The following is a 16684-nucleotide window of genomic DNA, read 5'->3' on the forward strand; positions in this document are numbered from 1 at the left end:
TATCCCCAGCCCTGTCATGAGCTGCATGATAGATGGGCTGGTAGCAAATAATCCATGAAAAGAAACAGCTTTGGAAAGGAGGGCAGCAGGAGATGAGAGAGGAAAGAAGAAAAGAGCAGAGTGCTATTTATTTGTTCCTCAAATCTCCATGAAAAATATAGCTTTCTATTCTTTGTTCGTTCCTTGGTGTCCAAATGAGCAACTTTACGGGTTGTTTCTACATGCTGGTTCTTGGAAGTAGGTACTTCATGCAGATATCTCCCTGTGTTTCATACTACAGGATGTAGAGGGTGGCCACTAGCCACCAAGTTGATGAAGTCAAAAGGAAACTTCTCTACATTAGGGATTTAGGAAAAAATCTCATTTTCACTGAAATTAATGGAAGACCTGCCTCTGACATGGAAGTAGAACTGATTCTTTTAGCTAAGAATAACCCTTTCTTTCTCATCTCATTTCCACCATCTTCAGTTTCACTTCAAGATAATCATAATACAGCTAAAAAAATTAAAAAATAAATAAAAAAATAAGGTCTTCCTTTAATAATGCTTTTTCTCTTGTGACTATATTTAACATAGTTCAGATCTGGAATGGGTTCAGATTTACTACTATTTTTATTTGTTTTCTCTTGTGGAAATGACTTGATTTCATTCATGAGCAGAAAGCCAGTTTTTGTAGAATCACAGAATAACAGCAATGCTGAGATTGGCAAGGATGTCTGGAGATCCCAGAGATCCAACTCCTCTACTCAAGGCAGGATCAACTACAGCAGATTGGCCAGGACTGTGTCCTGTTGGGTTTTGAATATCTCCACCATCTTTCGGCAATCTGTTCCAATGTTTAACCACTCTCACAGTAAAATGCTTTTTCTGCCCTTTGAGCTTGGCAGTTCAGCTAGTTTTCAGTTCACCTCACTGTCCACTTATCTAGTCTGTACTTCATGAGTTTGTCAATGAGGATACTGTGGGGGACAGTGTTGAAACCCTCCACTGAAGGTAAGCCTTCCTTGCTCCAGACTTCTCATCTTAAGTGCCTAGGATTGCTGAAGGCTGGTCTTACCAGTAAAGACCAAGTGAAGAAGACATTGTGTACCTTGGCCTTTTCCATGTCCTTTGTCACCAGGGCTCCTCCCCATTCAGCAGAGGTCCCACATTTTCCCTAGTCTTCCTTTTGCTACTGATATACCTGTAGAAGCTTTCTTATTGCCCTTTACATCCCTTGCCAGATTCAACTCCAGGTGGGCTTTGGCCTTCCTAAGCCCATCCCTGCATGCTTGGAGAGTGTCTCTGTATTCCTCCTGGGACACATGTCCCTGATTCCACTTCTTGAATGCTTCTTTTTCACATTTGTGTTTTGTCAGGAGCTCCTTGTTCATCCATGCAGGCCTCCTGACACCTTTGCTTGATTTCCTGCTGATCAGGGTGGACTGTGCTTGGAGGAGGTGATCCTTGAAAATCAGTCAGCTGTCCTGGACCCCATTTCTCTCCAAGGCAGTATGACATGCAATTCTTCCAAGCAGACCTCTGAAGAGGCCAAAATCTGCTCTCCTTTAGTCCAGGGCTGTGATCCTGCTACTTGTCTTGTTCCTTTCTCTCAGTATCCTGAATTCCACTATCTCATGGTCACTCCAGCCAAGGCAGCCCCAACTTTCACATCCCCAACCAGTTTCAGTCATGTTTCTCCTTGACCAAAACCTTAGTCTGAATTAGCAATTTTGCTTTGAGAGGCAAAAAATCTCATCACAAATGATGAGATTCTTAGCATTTTGTTTAGAAAAGCATTTAAGGTTTGTTGCTTAATGCTTACATATATGAGGAACTAACAGTAATAGTTAGATTCTTATATGCTCTGTGCAAGATTTCGCATGCACATCTGTCAGAACATTGCATTTCTAAGTTTTCCAAAAAGATATTTTTGGTTTTTTCTTTGATGCAGATCTGTAATGAAGCTATCACATTTCATTTTTGAGTTGATCCAGGATATAGGATAGATCATTACTGTTGCTTGCTGAGACTCAGTAGAACAACTAAGTATACATTAATATCACATAACTGTGTTTCTAAAAGTCTATCAGATATATCTCTTTCTAATGAGAGAAGCTGGATGGTTTGAAGAGAAAGGTAATGAAGTCTGAAAAGGAGATAGTGTAGCTAAGTCCAATTTAACATTTCAAAAGCAGATCTAGCATCTTCTTTATCAGACTGACTTTGATTTGCACTGGATTTCAATTCCAATCATTCTCTTATCTCTTCTGGCGATGCAGTGTGTAATGAATGTAAAATAACTATGAAATAAAACTCTTTTTGTAATTCGGACAGTTCTTGCAATATTAAAAGGGTCTCTTAACCAAAGCTTCATATCTGTTTATTAAAATGATAATGAATATGCTTTCCTTCTAAACTTTCTTTTTGGCATCCAATAAAGAAAAGCAGAAAACTAGAAAGACTTAAAAAAAAGCAGTCTGAAGCTCAGTGGTCATACGCCTAACATCTTAGATTAGGTACTCTCACTTTAAATTATATACTCTCTTGAACAGATACTGTCTTTATCTATGTTTTACATAGAGCCAAATATTATATCATATATAAGAAAAAAAGGCATATAGGCTTTTCAAACATAGGAAACATCTTTCCTTGTGGTCACTGAGAGAATGTCATTTAGATTAGTACATATTGCATATGTAACTTTTAAATGTAGGCATACATGTAACTGTTAATTATTGAAAAGATAGTTTATAAAGGTAATCTGACTCCAAAAAATGTATACATCATTGAGTAATCTGGAGATCAGCATATCAACTTTAAATTCATGAAAATATTAATTGAACAGGGCGTATCTGTGGGTTTTTGATTAAACCGTAAGTGAGCAAGGCTAAAAAGAGAATCCTTATTTTCACAAGAAGTTTAAGGAATCAAATGCTTTTGCAGGGTGGAGCTTCATCTAGCTAAACTGTAATCAGTTTGGAATAGAGGCCTTTGACATACATAATGTATTTCTTATACTGTCTACTTAATTCAAAGATATTTCAAATTCCTCAGTTTAACAGAATACAAAGGTAAAAGGCAATAGTGACCAAACTACTGGTAAACAATAAAACATACCTGAAAATGAAGATGAATTGTTATAACCATGCTTATATTGATTTTCACATAAGAATGTGACTATTTGTGAGCCAGACAGTGCAATCTATAGGTAGAAATGAAACTCTTTTACTGTGTCAATATCAAACATTCTAAATAGACTGCATGCAAGTAATACCTTCTAATATTTCCCTTTTTCAGGGTTGTACCCATAAGTAATAGCAAAAAATATATATTTTTTTCTTTGGGTTAATATCAAGTGATCTGACTTCACAGGACTTGTGTATCAACACACTTTTCCTTGGCTTTCCCTTGAGAAATTGGAAGTAAAGTCAGGTGTAAATACCTTAGTGTGTACAACACTCTGCCGTCATTCCAGATCCTGAGCATCCTATTAGGAGTTGTTATCCAATGGGCATCAGCTTTCTTGGAATTTCGGAAGAATGTGTCTGGTATCCAGATCTTCCCAACCATGTTGCTGTTTAATCTGAGCACTTTTATAGTGCTGTTGAACTTCAGACGTCTGTCATACCACGTTTGGGCGAAAAATATATCAATTGTATATTCCTGTTGTGTTAACCAGAAATACTGATGAAAACATAGCACTCGGCATTTCACATTACTCCTGATAAGCTTTCCTTGACTTCATACAAAAAACCACATGTGAAATATAGAAGATACTAGAATTGATAAAAAACCTTTGGCAATTTTTGAGGATGTTGTCCACCAAAGATTATTGTTTAAAACTTTTTTCATTATTTTCCTAGGGATAGGTTGACCTAAAATGCAAGTGAGACATTGAGGTCCCTTTTTCAATCCTGTGTCCCCACACCTCAACCCATGTCTGATCAAACTAGAAAAGAATTACTTATTTTCTTGGATTTGTGACAGGTGAAACTCAAGCAAACTTGGCCTTGAATTGCCGCCGCCCCACAGTTAATGTCAAAAGTGGTGAAGACTTGCTCCCCTGACCCCCACTAGCAAGCCAGTAACTGGAAAGGGAACTATAGACCTGAAAAGAACAATCTGAGATTTCTTTCTACACACAAAGACTGCAAGAGTGAAGCAGGTATTGTGGTGCTAATGCTAAACCACTCTCTCACTCATATGGAGATACAATTTAACTCCTCTTTAGAGAATTTCAGGACGAGGAGAGGAGAAAGGATCAGGGCTTTTTTGATTTCTCGGTGGCAAGACTGGTAGTAGCACTAGTGAATGTTTTTGCCTAATTTGCAGCAATCTGGAAGCTCATTTTTACAAGGCTTAGATTCTTGCAAGACACTGAAGTGTACAGCACAGTCATAGAAATGCAAGCAAGTGTTAAAACTATTAAGTTATTATTCCTTTTTTTGCAGGACACACTTTAGTTGCCATTTTATATAGATTCATAGTTCATATAGTCCTCACTTCCATAATAATAATACAATGAGACTTTTAAAATAATGCAGATAAACCACAACATCAAAAATAGTGGACGCTTTATAATGTTCAGAAATGATGTAGGCTTTGTCATAAAGTGAACATTAAAATTGTAGTAAAACATGGCAATCATTTACCTACCATATTGATAGCATTCACTGGCCCAATGCTATTTACGTACATGTCAGTGTGGATCACTGTTGGTTTAACTGCAAGAGAAACAACAAGAGTCGCTAGCATGAGTGAAGGTCAAAATGAACTACATGCAAGTCAAACACAAGTAGAAGTGCCTCTGTAGTATGGCTATGGTTGCCTGACTTTCAAATGTGTATCTCCCCCCAAAAAATATGATAATCATAAATCGGCAGTGATGTCTCCAGCTTGAAATTAGGTGGAGACACTTTGGGACAAGTTCTTATATCATTTGTGCTATCAGAACAAATGCACTTACGCTATGAGAACCAATATTGAAACCAGTGTCATTACTTTAGAGTGAGTCATATCTGACTGAGAGTATGTGTATTTTGTGTCAGGTCACAGCAACACATTTCATAAAACACTATCAGCAAAAGCAAACTTTTTCCTTTTGTGATGTGTTGCATCACTCATTTTACGCTATAACGCCAAATACAACATGACTGCTATTGCCTGCAGAGATGGCTGTTGATAAGTAACAATTTCATGAGCCCAAAGCAACAACAGTTGCTAGAACAGGAATAAAAAACAGCTGTTAGATTCATTTGTTTTGAAATTACTCAGTTGTGACTATGTTATTCCCATACACCTTGGCCAAAAGATCTTTTTTTTTTCCAGATGCTTTTTGTGAATGCTTAATTCTTTTCTGTTCTCTAAGGTCTTAGATTGGGAGAATGAGGCAAATTCCTCTGCTAATTTACAGTATATACATGCATTGAAGGTTGAATACTCATGTTGTCCCTCATGGTGGAAAAATTCCCTGGTTCATAAGCCTCTATAAACTTGTTAGAAACAGCCTCCCTCATTAACCTGGCTGCTCTCTGCCAGCCTCATCCATGAGTTCTCTTTTCCATAATATTATTCCTGCTGTATCCTCTTCTACAGAGGTATCACCTGGCTGCTCTGTGCACACCCGGGGCCTTCTCAGGCTGACTGACTTCTGCGCGAGGAGACTTGTCTCTCTGGTCTCCCTCACTAAGCAGTGGAGGGGAAGGTTCCTCCAAAAGGTGGTTCAGAGCAGCCAAGGCTTCCCTCTGAGTCCGAGTTGGCGTCTATCTACCTACTTTGGATGCAGGGGGAATCCGGGTAGGTTAGCCTTACTGGAGTAAATTTATCTTTTATGAACGATTCCTCCTCTGTACCCCATTCCCTGTCACTTCTTGCCCCATGAGCCGGCAAGCGCATGTGCTGCACCAGTCAACACAAACCTGCTGCTCTCAGTGGGTTTGTCTGTGTGTGTCCCATCATGTAGGAATTAGGCTACATTATGCTCACTTTGGCCTTTCTTTCCTGATGTGTTGTTTGTGATTGTCTAATGATATCTCTTAGCTATATAAAGAAGAGAAAAACTGGCTTTTTAGTTCCTCAAAAGTTAAATTCCAAACTTCTTATGCAGAAGGATGGCTGCAGGCAGCCTGAATCAGCAAATTCGAAAGCTCTCAAGAGGTGTCTCAGCATATATTCCGCGATCTTAACAATAGATGCCAGCTTCCAAAAGCATGGCTGCTTTTTGTGCCACTGATGTTTTACTACATCCTATTTCATTTTCTTAACTACTTTGAATAGATTCTGCTTCCTGTGTAATATAATACAATGTGAACGTTCTTTCTCTTAATTAGAAGTGGGCTGAAAAGAAAAGCAACATACCTCCTATGTCAGGTCTCAGCTTGTTGTCATATCCTTCCAGCAAGCCATTTAAAATAAGAGTGACGTCACTCTCATGGACTTTGGGAGTCAAAACCCAAGTCTTATTTGAGGTGTAATCTTCATAATCATCATCTCCCTTTTGGGTGGAACTGTTAAAGAAATAAAAATGAAGAAAAGGAAAGTCTTGAAATATATGAATTTACAGGCAGCCCCTTTGGAGACTGACACTACACACATAGTCCTGGTTTTACTAGTACTGTACAAAACACTGAAAAATAGCCTGCTTTATATAAGGAGACTCACAGCAAGGATGTCACATAACAGTTGAGGTTACAGCTCACTTTAGCAAAATTTTGTGTTAGTACAGTTGAGATCATATTCTGTCTGTTCAAAGGAACATCAGTGCTTATCACCTTTGGCATGTCTATTTTTTCTCTCCCTGACTCAGGTGGGACCTATTATGAAACAAATCTAATCGTCACTTAGCTTATGCAACTCTCCACCAAAATATCACTTAGTATGTACACAGTGCTGTTGAATTACTTCCCTTTGAGAGAACGATTTGATGCAACACATTACTGACAAGGCCAATAATTAAATTCTTTCCAACAAACTGTCACACAGCCGCTCTCCACTCTGATGAACTTCAACTTATTGTGTATTTGGAAAGTTCAGCACAAATTTTTGCCAGTGGTTTTCATTTTTACTTTTTCTAACTAGAACCCAGAGAGAATAAAAATAGTCTGTCTGCTATTTTTTCTGCTACTGAGCAGTATAATTCAGATCTAGTATAATTCAACCTGCTTAGCGCAGTAAAAAGGGCAAGTTCAGAATCAGAAATGTATAGACTATGTTTAATGGATGTTTTGCTTTCTTTAAAATCAGTGCCTCCAGTTCTAGAGGAGAATATAGAAATTAATTCGGAATATGACATCAATGGATATTTTCCTTGCAGAATGTCAGTAGTAATTAAAGTTGAATGCCTAGCATGGTGCTAGGCAATTCTGAGTAAGTTTTTCTGCATAATATGCCAGTGCCCTTCTTTCCTGACCTGCTTCTATGAAAAGTTTGAACACTGCTGGATTTTAAAACTCTTAATGATACTGTAAATGTGTTAAGCCAGTGGGTGGGGTCTGGGTATGAATGAGTCAAAAGCAGAAAATTTAATTATACTCCTGTTTCAGCCAGTCTGTGCAGTCTCTCGAGCACATGCAGGAGAGACGCTGGTCAGCGCTGGCCCAGGCTCAGCCTGGCAGCTCCTCGGGATGCTGGGCTAACCTGCCCCATCCCGTCCCCGCGCCTGGGGGGCAGCGCCGGCTGCCGCCTCCGGGAACCCGCAGCCCAGCTTAAGAGCTGCACAGGCCTGAACTTGCAGTTTTTTACCAGCTGAGTTTTAATTGGCGTTGTGCTACATAGTATTCTGCTTTTAGTGACAAGCAGGCTGTGATAATTAAATTGGGGAGGGACATTTGTTTATTTGGCTCTCGGGAGTTTCAGAGCTCTAACTGCAGTTCACAGGAACGTAACTCAAGCCAGGTTCCCTGTCCTCGCAAAGAGGGAAGCTTTCTAAACAGAGTCATTGCAAACAGGAGACACTAGATTGTATGTTTTCACTCTGCACAAAACTTTATGTATAAAAAGCCGTATTTCTGTCATATAACCAGTTAGACATCCGTTCTCCCAAGCAGAACCGTTCTTCTACAGGGAAAAGAAAAAGTAAAGCAAACACATCCTTGCACAAAGACAAGGCATCCCTGAATGTGAAGGGGATGAGGAAGCTTTGAAAGTCAAGGAGCTGGTTAGTAGAGCCTCGTATACTGCACACAGTGAAATTAAAGGATGAAAAAGCATATTTTTTTCTAGGACTTCTCTCAAGACTAGAACAACCTTAAGTAACAGTACCTCATGAGTGCTAAAGCTTCCATTTCCCATTGATAATGATTTATAGGAAAGAAATAGCTATTTGCTCATCTGCCATTTCAAACCTTTTTGGCACTCCAAATCTCAAAAGGCAGCCAATGTTTTATGAGAGGTTAGTGTGAAAGAGAGGAGAGGGAACACAGTCAATGTAACTAGAGAAAAAGGCCACTGAATTCCAGCTTTTATCTGAATTCCAGGAGAACTGTAAATCAGCATGGATATTTGATTGTCTAAATGTCCGTCTGTGTAAAATGTACCCAAGCCAGAACACACAGAGATGCATCTCTACCCAGATGAGCAGGGCTTTAGCTGTGCAAGTGCCATTATTTCTAATGAAAGTTATAATGACAAAGCCTGATTCATCTCCTTAAGACTGTCAGATTAGTCTTTCTGATAATATGGCCTAAATTTTGCAAGTGCTTTTAACATCCAGAACAAATTTGATAAAGCCCAGATTATTCCAAAATGCTTATTGAAATCTGTTTTTATTTTTATGACTGCTAGAGGTTGCCAAATCTAGTGATCAAATAGGTAAGCAAAGGAACATCTATTTACCTTTTTGCAAACTATAATTTTTGAAAGTAAATTTGTTTCGCACACTGATACACGCTCACTCTCTGAGGTATTTCCACTTCTCACATTAGCACTATTGCAAGATGTGGGCCAGACCGTTCTACACAGACCCATTTTCCCCATTTGAAAAAGAAGGGGCTTAAGGCAGTCAGAATATGAATTTGAGAATTGGAATCATCAAGTAATTCAAGTTACAAGAGACTTTTGGAGGTCATCTGGCCCAAGCCCTGCTCAGTTCTGCCGGCAGAGCCTGTATGAGCTTCCTATGACTATAATTACTTACATAGATAACCATGATTGTGCCTGAAATTATGGGGGGCTTTTTGCATGTGTCAAATCACTTGAAATACATCTTTACAAAGCAGGTGGAGGGCAGAAATCACTAAATGTTAATAAGCATTTATTAATTTAGATCAGAGAGTGCATTAATTTAGACCACGGGAAGCTTTGTGTGGGGATGACAGCACAAGATTGAGTCACTTGTCTTTTTAATTCACTTTTTGATAAAATGTGTAAAGATCTGGGAACTGGTAACTCACTCCACAATTACATACAAAATGTACAGTCTATCTGGCATTTTGTCACAGAGGTTTTTCACCATGGAAGAGGTTAAAAACAGTTTTAACTCATGTTTCTTAGCTTTCTCACTATAAAATATACGTACTAATCCTAATTTTGTATTAGAGAAATTGTTACTTGATTTATAACATTTATAGAGCTCTTTTGAGTGCTCATTGGTGACGTTTAACTTAAGCACAAACAGATTACACTAACTAATCGTTCAGGGCCAGATTCTCCAGATCCTTGCTAGTGTACACCATCTGTACATTGCTTGCAATACTCTCTGGGCAGCACTTCATCATCGCTCTTCATGGGGCAAGGGTAACCTCCATGGGCAGAGGCACCTACTGGTGGTAGATCTGGTTTCTCCTACCAAGGGATGAAGAACTAATGAAGAGATGCTCCATTTCATTGGCACAGCCTCTTTTACAGAACTCTTAATGCTAAATGTGTTGTTTCTATACTGGAAATATGTTGAAATAATAGACAATTACTTCAGTCAGTCCCAGAGGGTGTGTCTCCTGAGAAATCACTAATGTCTTAGGGAAAGGTATTTTTCCATCTTTTCTGAACCTTGTCCAGAAGACATAGCAAAGCCTATTATTCAAAGATTTTGTCAATGCGCTGATATGTTGCCCTCTAAGCATTTTGAAAACATGGATGTCCACATTACAGTTTGGGAATCCATTCCTATCCTTTTTGGATCCAATATGATATATTTTTTTGCTTTCACTTCCTTGGAATTAAGATTGAGACCTACATAAAATGAAACATCATTTTAGCAAAACCCAAAGAATAACTATATTAATGGTATTTAACTGCCTTATATTTATTATCTTTTGGAGTCTTTTGGCTTAAATTCTTTGGTTGAAAATTCACATTAAAGGTGGATTATCTCTTACAAAACTACCATGTTTTTGTTAATTGCTTGCATAAAGCCAACACTGTAACTTTTGACAGTCTTCATGGTATCTCTCATTTATCTACTTCTTTGGTAACTTGGGTAGGAACAGTTTGCTGTTCCACAACATCTCTAGATCAGAAACACTCTTATGTAATTTCCAGAAGAATCTTATCTAGTATTTCTTGGAAAGACACTACCATATGTCAGTCAAGATCCACTACAGATTATTTAAAAATCAGTCAGTAGCAATAATTTTGCAGTCTAAACTTAGGGACAGATTGTGAAAATCTAATTTCATTAGTGAGAAATCATTCAAAAGGCATTTCCTTCTGAAATAAGATAAATATTTCCTGATCCACAGGAATATGATTTTTGCAACTTGGCATTTAATGAGCTATTTGGGTGATGATGCAAGTAGTACACTTCTCTGAAGCATACACTTCTCTGAAGCAAATACCTACCACGAATGCTCAGTCTTTCAACATTCAGACATGAGGTCATATATTTAGCTGGTCAAAATCTCTATAATTCTTCAACCAAGATATGTAGGTTTATACCTGCTGTGACTCTGTCATTTAACTTTTCTAAATATAGGAAGCAAATTTTAACCATTTCCAAGTGCTCTATTAAGATACCTCACAAAAGAGTCAGTTATCGCTGTGGGAATCTGCCTGCTGCTGCTCTGCTGTTTGCAAGCAGAATGAGAATGGCCACAGAGTGCCTAAAAAAAAGATCTCTAATAGTACTGGATAGCTACCAACTAATTAGTTCGACTCCAACTAAAAACTCCAGTTTATTTGTCAAAAAAATGTGACCAATTTTATTTTTGATACCAAATAGGCCATAGAAACTACAGAGCCTGCAGCAAAGATTTAATAAACTACTCACACATGCAATAAATCTTCCACTTAAAACACTGATATTTTCTACCTCTCAGTGAAGGACTGAAACAAAGCTTGCTGTCTTACTTAACAGCACTGTTTAACTTAATGAATAGTCAATTTAATTCCTTCTCTGATATGCATAAAAAATTACCCCAATCTGTATTTCATACATTATTCATGACGAGAATACAGTCATTTGGAGGGAAGGACATATTCCAAGTTCCCACTGCAGATACAGAGATGCTGTATGCAGATGAGATGTACGAGTGTGTATAGAATAGAGTATTTGCAGGAGATTACAGTGTCTGCGGAAGTGTAACCTTGTCTATACACTCTTTTGTTGACTGCTAATCATATTTTAAGTAAAACTGCCTCAATTAAAGTAGAAAATGTTTACACAAAGCCATGGGCCAAATTCTCTCTGCCTGTTCACATTTCTATTCTGTATGTATGTATTGTTTAAATCCTGAAGTTGGGTCCAGGACCATGCCTCCTACCTTTACCTTAAAAATGATGCAGGTTTTCTTTTCTACTACTGTCTGTCCACTACAACACCTAACCTTCATTTTTTTCAGAATTGTAAATCATGTTATGTAAAGACTTTTATCCTCTCAAATAACTTACTTGGTATTACCCACATAAACCACAAAAACTTACTGGCCCTGGATAATGCTCTGCTTAGAGAGTGAAGGGGGAGATCCAGTCAGTGGTCAGAAGTTCCCTGAAGGGAAATGGAAAGTGTGCTGAGAGTTACGGGCTAAGAAATTGGAGAGAAGTGTCTTGCCATCCTGCTCCTTCCTCTTAGAGCTCTGTGGTGCTGATAGGGTGGCAGGTCTGATACTGGGTGGCAGCTATGTTGCAAAAGAGCCTTGGGGGACTTGAAATGCTGGAGTCCCAGTTTCTCCAGAAAACCTTGGTTACTGCAGAGCAGGCCCAGGTCTTGGACTTGAGAGCAAATAGCCTCTCAGAGTCTGATGAAAGGATATAGAGTAGCTACAATAGTTTTACACTGATTGAGTCCCACTGGAAACAGGGAGGAAGCATGGGGAGTGTTTTTGCTATTATGGAGGATCTGCATTAGGAGGATTTGATAGTGCAGGTTATTGTTCTTACAAACTCTTCTTAATAAAGACTAAGTCTGTAAAAACATGAGTGATCTGCCAATAGCTGAAGTGTTTCTACAGAGAAATCTTGGAGGTTATACTGATTCAGTGAACACCAATTTACTTCAGTTTTACACCCACATAAGTCTACTGAATTGTAAAGCATACATCCAGTAGTATAAGATGTGTTTCTATGCTTCTGTAATCAAAGATCATATCCCCTCCACTGTGAAGCTGCTATTCGTACTTTATTTTCTTTGAGGTCTTCAGTGTCACAGAAGTATGCAACAGTACCTGGACAGAATGATGGCACTACACCCAGCTAACCTGTCCTTCATTACGTCCCCAGGCTCTTAGGGACATTTACTCCAACAGTCTCATCAGCAGTTCAGTCATCTTCAGAGAGACTTAGCTAAGTTTGAAGTTCCCAAGGTAACTCACACAACCACATGGTACCCAGGTTGCAAGAAGGAGGAGCTGGATGTCGGCTTAAACAAGATATTTCTATATTTCTTCTGGAAGAGGGAATATATCTATCACATCATGTAAGTCACGCTGGAAAATAGATCAGTAATTTCTAACTCTACAAATAGAGAAATTCATATCATTCTTAAATAAAAAGAAATTCGAAATGACAGTGCAGGTAGTTCCAATGTATCTGCTAATCTAGGACTTTTCCTATAGCAGAAATATCCAACCTTGGAAAAGGCCTGGGGTACACAGACTCCTACAGAGACTCATGAGGGCTGTATGTGTCAACCTTTCCCTTGTTATATAAATAAAAGTGAGGTTGTCACGTGACAATAATCCAGAGCTGTATCATCTCACAGGATAGTGAAGCTGTTTCACATGTCTGAAAGTAGATGTCCACTGCACGATGTACACGAGGAGACTTGGTCATAAGGGTGTATTAGTTGCGTTTTGGACACCTGACAGAGTCATGTGATGAGGGAGGCTTGGGAAACCCTCAGCACAAACGAGAAAGAGAATGGGTTTTAGCCCTATTTAATGTTTTCAGTAGGCTGGATTTTAGGTGGGTCACCTGTACTAGATCATTTATTTGCTAGACAATTGCTACTGCTAAAGCTATCATTCCTTGAGCTGTTAAAATCATTGAAAATATTCAAAAAGAAATATGGTGTGGTGCTTTGTAAACTTCTCATAAAATGATCAGACTAAAGTCCTAGATTGCTAACACAACAGAAAATGCAGTTAGAAATGAGAAACGTCACACATCTGTCAGCTTTCTTTCACAACCAGCAGCACTGCTTAAAAAGAAAACAAAGCTCAGTTTCTCAGTCATTCCTAAGTCACAGAGGTACTGAAGTGAACAAGAAAAAAGCATAAAAATAATACTGCAGTTCTCACAGATCAATAGTTATAGCTGAAACACTTAAGTAGGGACTGAGCCCACAAGTTGCAGAGTGAGTGCTCTAAATGCAGGAATCACTGGAGTAGCACAGATGAGTGCTCCCAGCAGAGGACTGAGAGTACATGAAGACCCTGGATTGCCAGTAGTCAAAGAATCCATGCTAAGTGATTTTTGAAAATTATGCCTACATGGAGATTTAAAGCCTGGCCCAATTCCTGTGAATATTTGCACTGTTCTTTGCACTGCGTAAGATGGTATCTGGCAACACAGCAACCAAGTGTCATACTGTGGGTTTTACAGGCCTTCTTCCAGTCATTCAGCAGCTCACATCATCCTCACTGGCACTTGTCAGCCATTTCAAGTAACGCAGTCCAGTACTTAAATCTCTTCGCTGACTTCTACTAAAATATTGCATGGCATTCAGGTTTTTTATTAGCCACTATAAAACTGTCAATCTTAGCAGACTGGTTTATCTTACAGCCATTCTGTATCCACCCCAAGACATTCACTTACATTAGCTACTGCTCGTTATCACATCATAAATTTTAGCCCCTAGTAGTTGCACTTAACGCATCTATTTTCCATATATGCAGATTCAGCTGAATTTGACTACAGCAGGAGTGTTTACACAGAAAGGTTGAAAAAGAAAAATTCAACTTAGTTTAAGTTTTGTGTGCTGCCTATAAGTTTGTGAAATGCCTTAAAAAATGTTTGGAGTGTATTTATTGAGCATGCGACCCTGGTTTATAGTATTTACAGTGTTTTCTACTGTGACTTCACTGTATTGAAAAATTGGCCTGTGATTAGTTGAATCTATGCAATTGATTGTATTCAAGTTGAGAATAAACATGAAGGTCATTGTCATGTTTTAAATATTTCTAGTAGAAACTGAATGGGCTTATGGCCAATTGTCACCAAAATTACTAGAAGCAGACACCGCTGTTAGCAGTCTTGGCATAGAACCAAATGAGAATGGAGACTGAAATGTCTATTTTCTAGACAATCTAGAAGCCATTTCTGCAGCAGAAGGTTGAGGCACGTTGGCTGAGTAAGTTGATAAAGGACTTCCATCTTCAGATCTGTCCGGGTAGACTGATACATTTGACCAAAATGGAATTACACTACAATATGAGACTTTCTGGCAAAGACAGGAAATATATGCTACCTCCAGGAAGGCTAGCAAAAAGCAGAGGAATGAAACAACATGTATAGCCAGTAAGGAACAGGCGAGACAATTATAGAAACAAGCACACATCATTCATTGTGAACAGCCTGAGCTGGAAGAGTAACATTTATACTTGTGAGAACTCTGGAGGAGTCCAGGATGGATCGCATGATTCAGACAAGCCCCCATAACTTAAGACGATTATTTCAAATTTTTTGAGCTGGAATTTTGTATGAATATGTTTTCTTATATTTTATTTGCTGGAGGTTATGTAATCTACTTGCATATCTCTTTTCTTCTTACAGTTGTTATCGCTACACATTTAAATAGCAAGCATTTAAGAGCAGTCAGAGGTTCCACAGGGAAAGTAAGCATTAGATAGAAATGAATGGAAAAAGGAGAAATAATCTCAGATATTTTCTGCATCATACGTTTTGCTTAGGTTTATCTTGTATGTAATTGTAAAAGGTGTAGCCTTGGAATTATGCGAACCTTAGAAGATTTATTTTTTGGTTTTCCTTCTTTTTGTCCTTTTTAATTTTTTTTCTCTCTCTTTTAAAACTGTTCTATTCCTCTCTGGATGCAAAATCTGAGGCACTTTGGGCATGATTGTCTCCTTTTGCTATTACTCAGCTACTGTGGATTTCAGCTATAGCTGGCAGAGCTCAAGAAATGGAGACAAGTTAATGGCCATTACTGAAAATGTGATCTGACTAGGTGTTTTTTAGTGTGAGCTCTCATCATCTTTCCTGGCTGCATTTTATTGTATCAAATTGTCATCTGTTACACTATATGTAATTTCTCTTCCCAAATAAGGTAGAAAAGACTGTTCGAAAATCTCACTGTAATTTATCAAGAGGCTCAAAGAATTTAATTTTAATCTCAGTGAGTAAGATTAGGAAAACACAAGGGCCCTCCAGCCATCTATTTAAACAACAATAACTCAGAAAAACAATGCTATTACTCATTAAATTTGAAAAATGAAAGAATAATGATTCTTGTTCTGTAATATCCTATGAAGGACTCTTATTCATGTTTTGACAGAATACATGCACAACTTTTTTTCTGTATTTTGTCAGCATGGCAGTTTTACCCAGAGAGAAATCATTTCTGGAGCAATCATTCATGGTGTAGTCAACTTCACACCATTATTTGTCAATATTTGAAATCAAACATGTGATATGCCACAAATTTCAGCAATTTTGCTTATTGAATAACCCTCCCAAACTTTTTTTGAGATTTAGAATACCTTTTATTTGCCCACAGATGTGATCTTTAAAATTCAAGGTAAACAGAATATAAATCCTCATTAGAATGAAATCTCTCAGTGAATGTTTTCATTCCCACCTTTTTTCTCTCAGTACACAGCAAAACACAATAGAGTAGTGGCTGGGAATCAGGAACATTGGATGCTTATCCCAGTTAAAGGACCTATGTCCTTTTACTTGCTGTATTTAGCCAAGTCATTTAATAAACACTGGGGTAATAATACCCCACTGTACAGAGCACCTAGTGATTTGTGCCTGACAGTCCTGTCATAAATATTACTACAAAGACAAAGCTATAAGCAATTAGAATGGCAAAAAGAAAGTTCCCTTGCTCCCCCAGTTTTACAATGGATTTCTTAGTTAAGATCAGGAAGCAAATAAATGCCATAGATCTGTCTTCCTCATCTTTGAAAAAGCCATTTGTTGGACATGATTCTTGATTTTGTCATTAACAAGGTTAAAAAGAAAATTTTCATGGGAAAACAAAGTGGTTTTTTTTTTTTCCTTTCTTTTCACATATTCTTTATGGGGTAACATTAAAAAAAGTCATTGACCTGGAGATTATCGCTGCATCTGTACTACATAATACTGATCTC

The 16684-nt window shown here is 38.2% G+C and overlaps 1 protein-coding gene across 2 annotated transcripts in view; it reads right to left on the minus strand.

Annotated features, from left to right (window-relative positions):
• The window catches only part of GABRG2 (gamma-aminobutyric acid type A receptor subunit gamma2), a 73789-nt gene that overhangs the window by 39215 nt on the left and 17890 nt on the right, over window positions 1–16684 (minus strand). For both annotated transcript variants that reach the window (XM_026117515.2, XM_026117506.2), the window contains exons 2-4: window positions 6339–6487; window positions 4638–4705; window positions 3424–3644 (exon numbers count right to left, since the gene is read on the minus strand). In XM_026117515.2, coding sequence (XP_025973300.1) covers window positions 3424–3644; window positions 4638–4705; window positions 6339–6487 — 438 coding nt within the window. The remainder of the gene's footprint in view (window positions 1–3423; window positions 3645–4637; window positions 4706–6338; window positions 6488–16684) is intronic.

The sequence above is a fragment of the Dromaius novaehollandiae genome, chromosome 15 (assembly GCF_036370855.1).
Source record: "Dromaius novaehollandiae isolate bDroNov1 chromosome 15, bDroNov1.hap1, whole genome shotgun sequence".
Lineage (NCBI taxonomy): Eukaryota > Metazoa > Chordata > Aves > Casuariiformes > Dromaiidae > Dromaius > Dromaius novaehollandiae.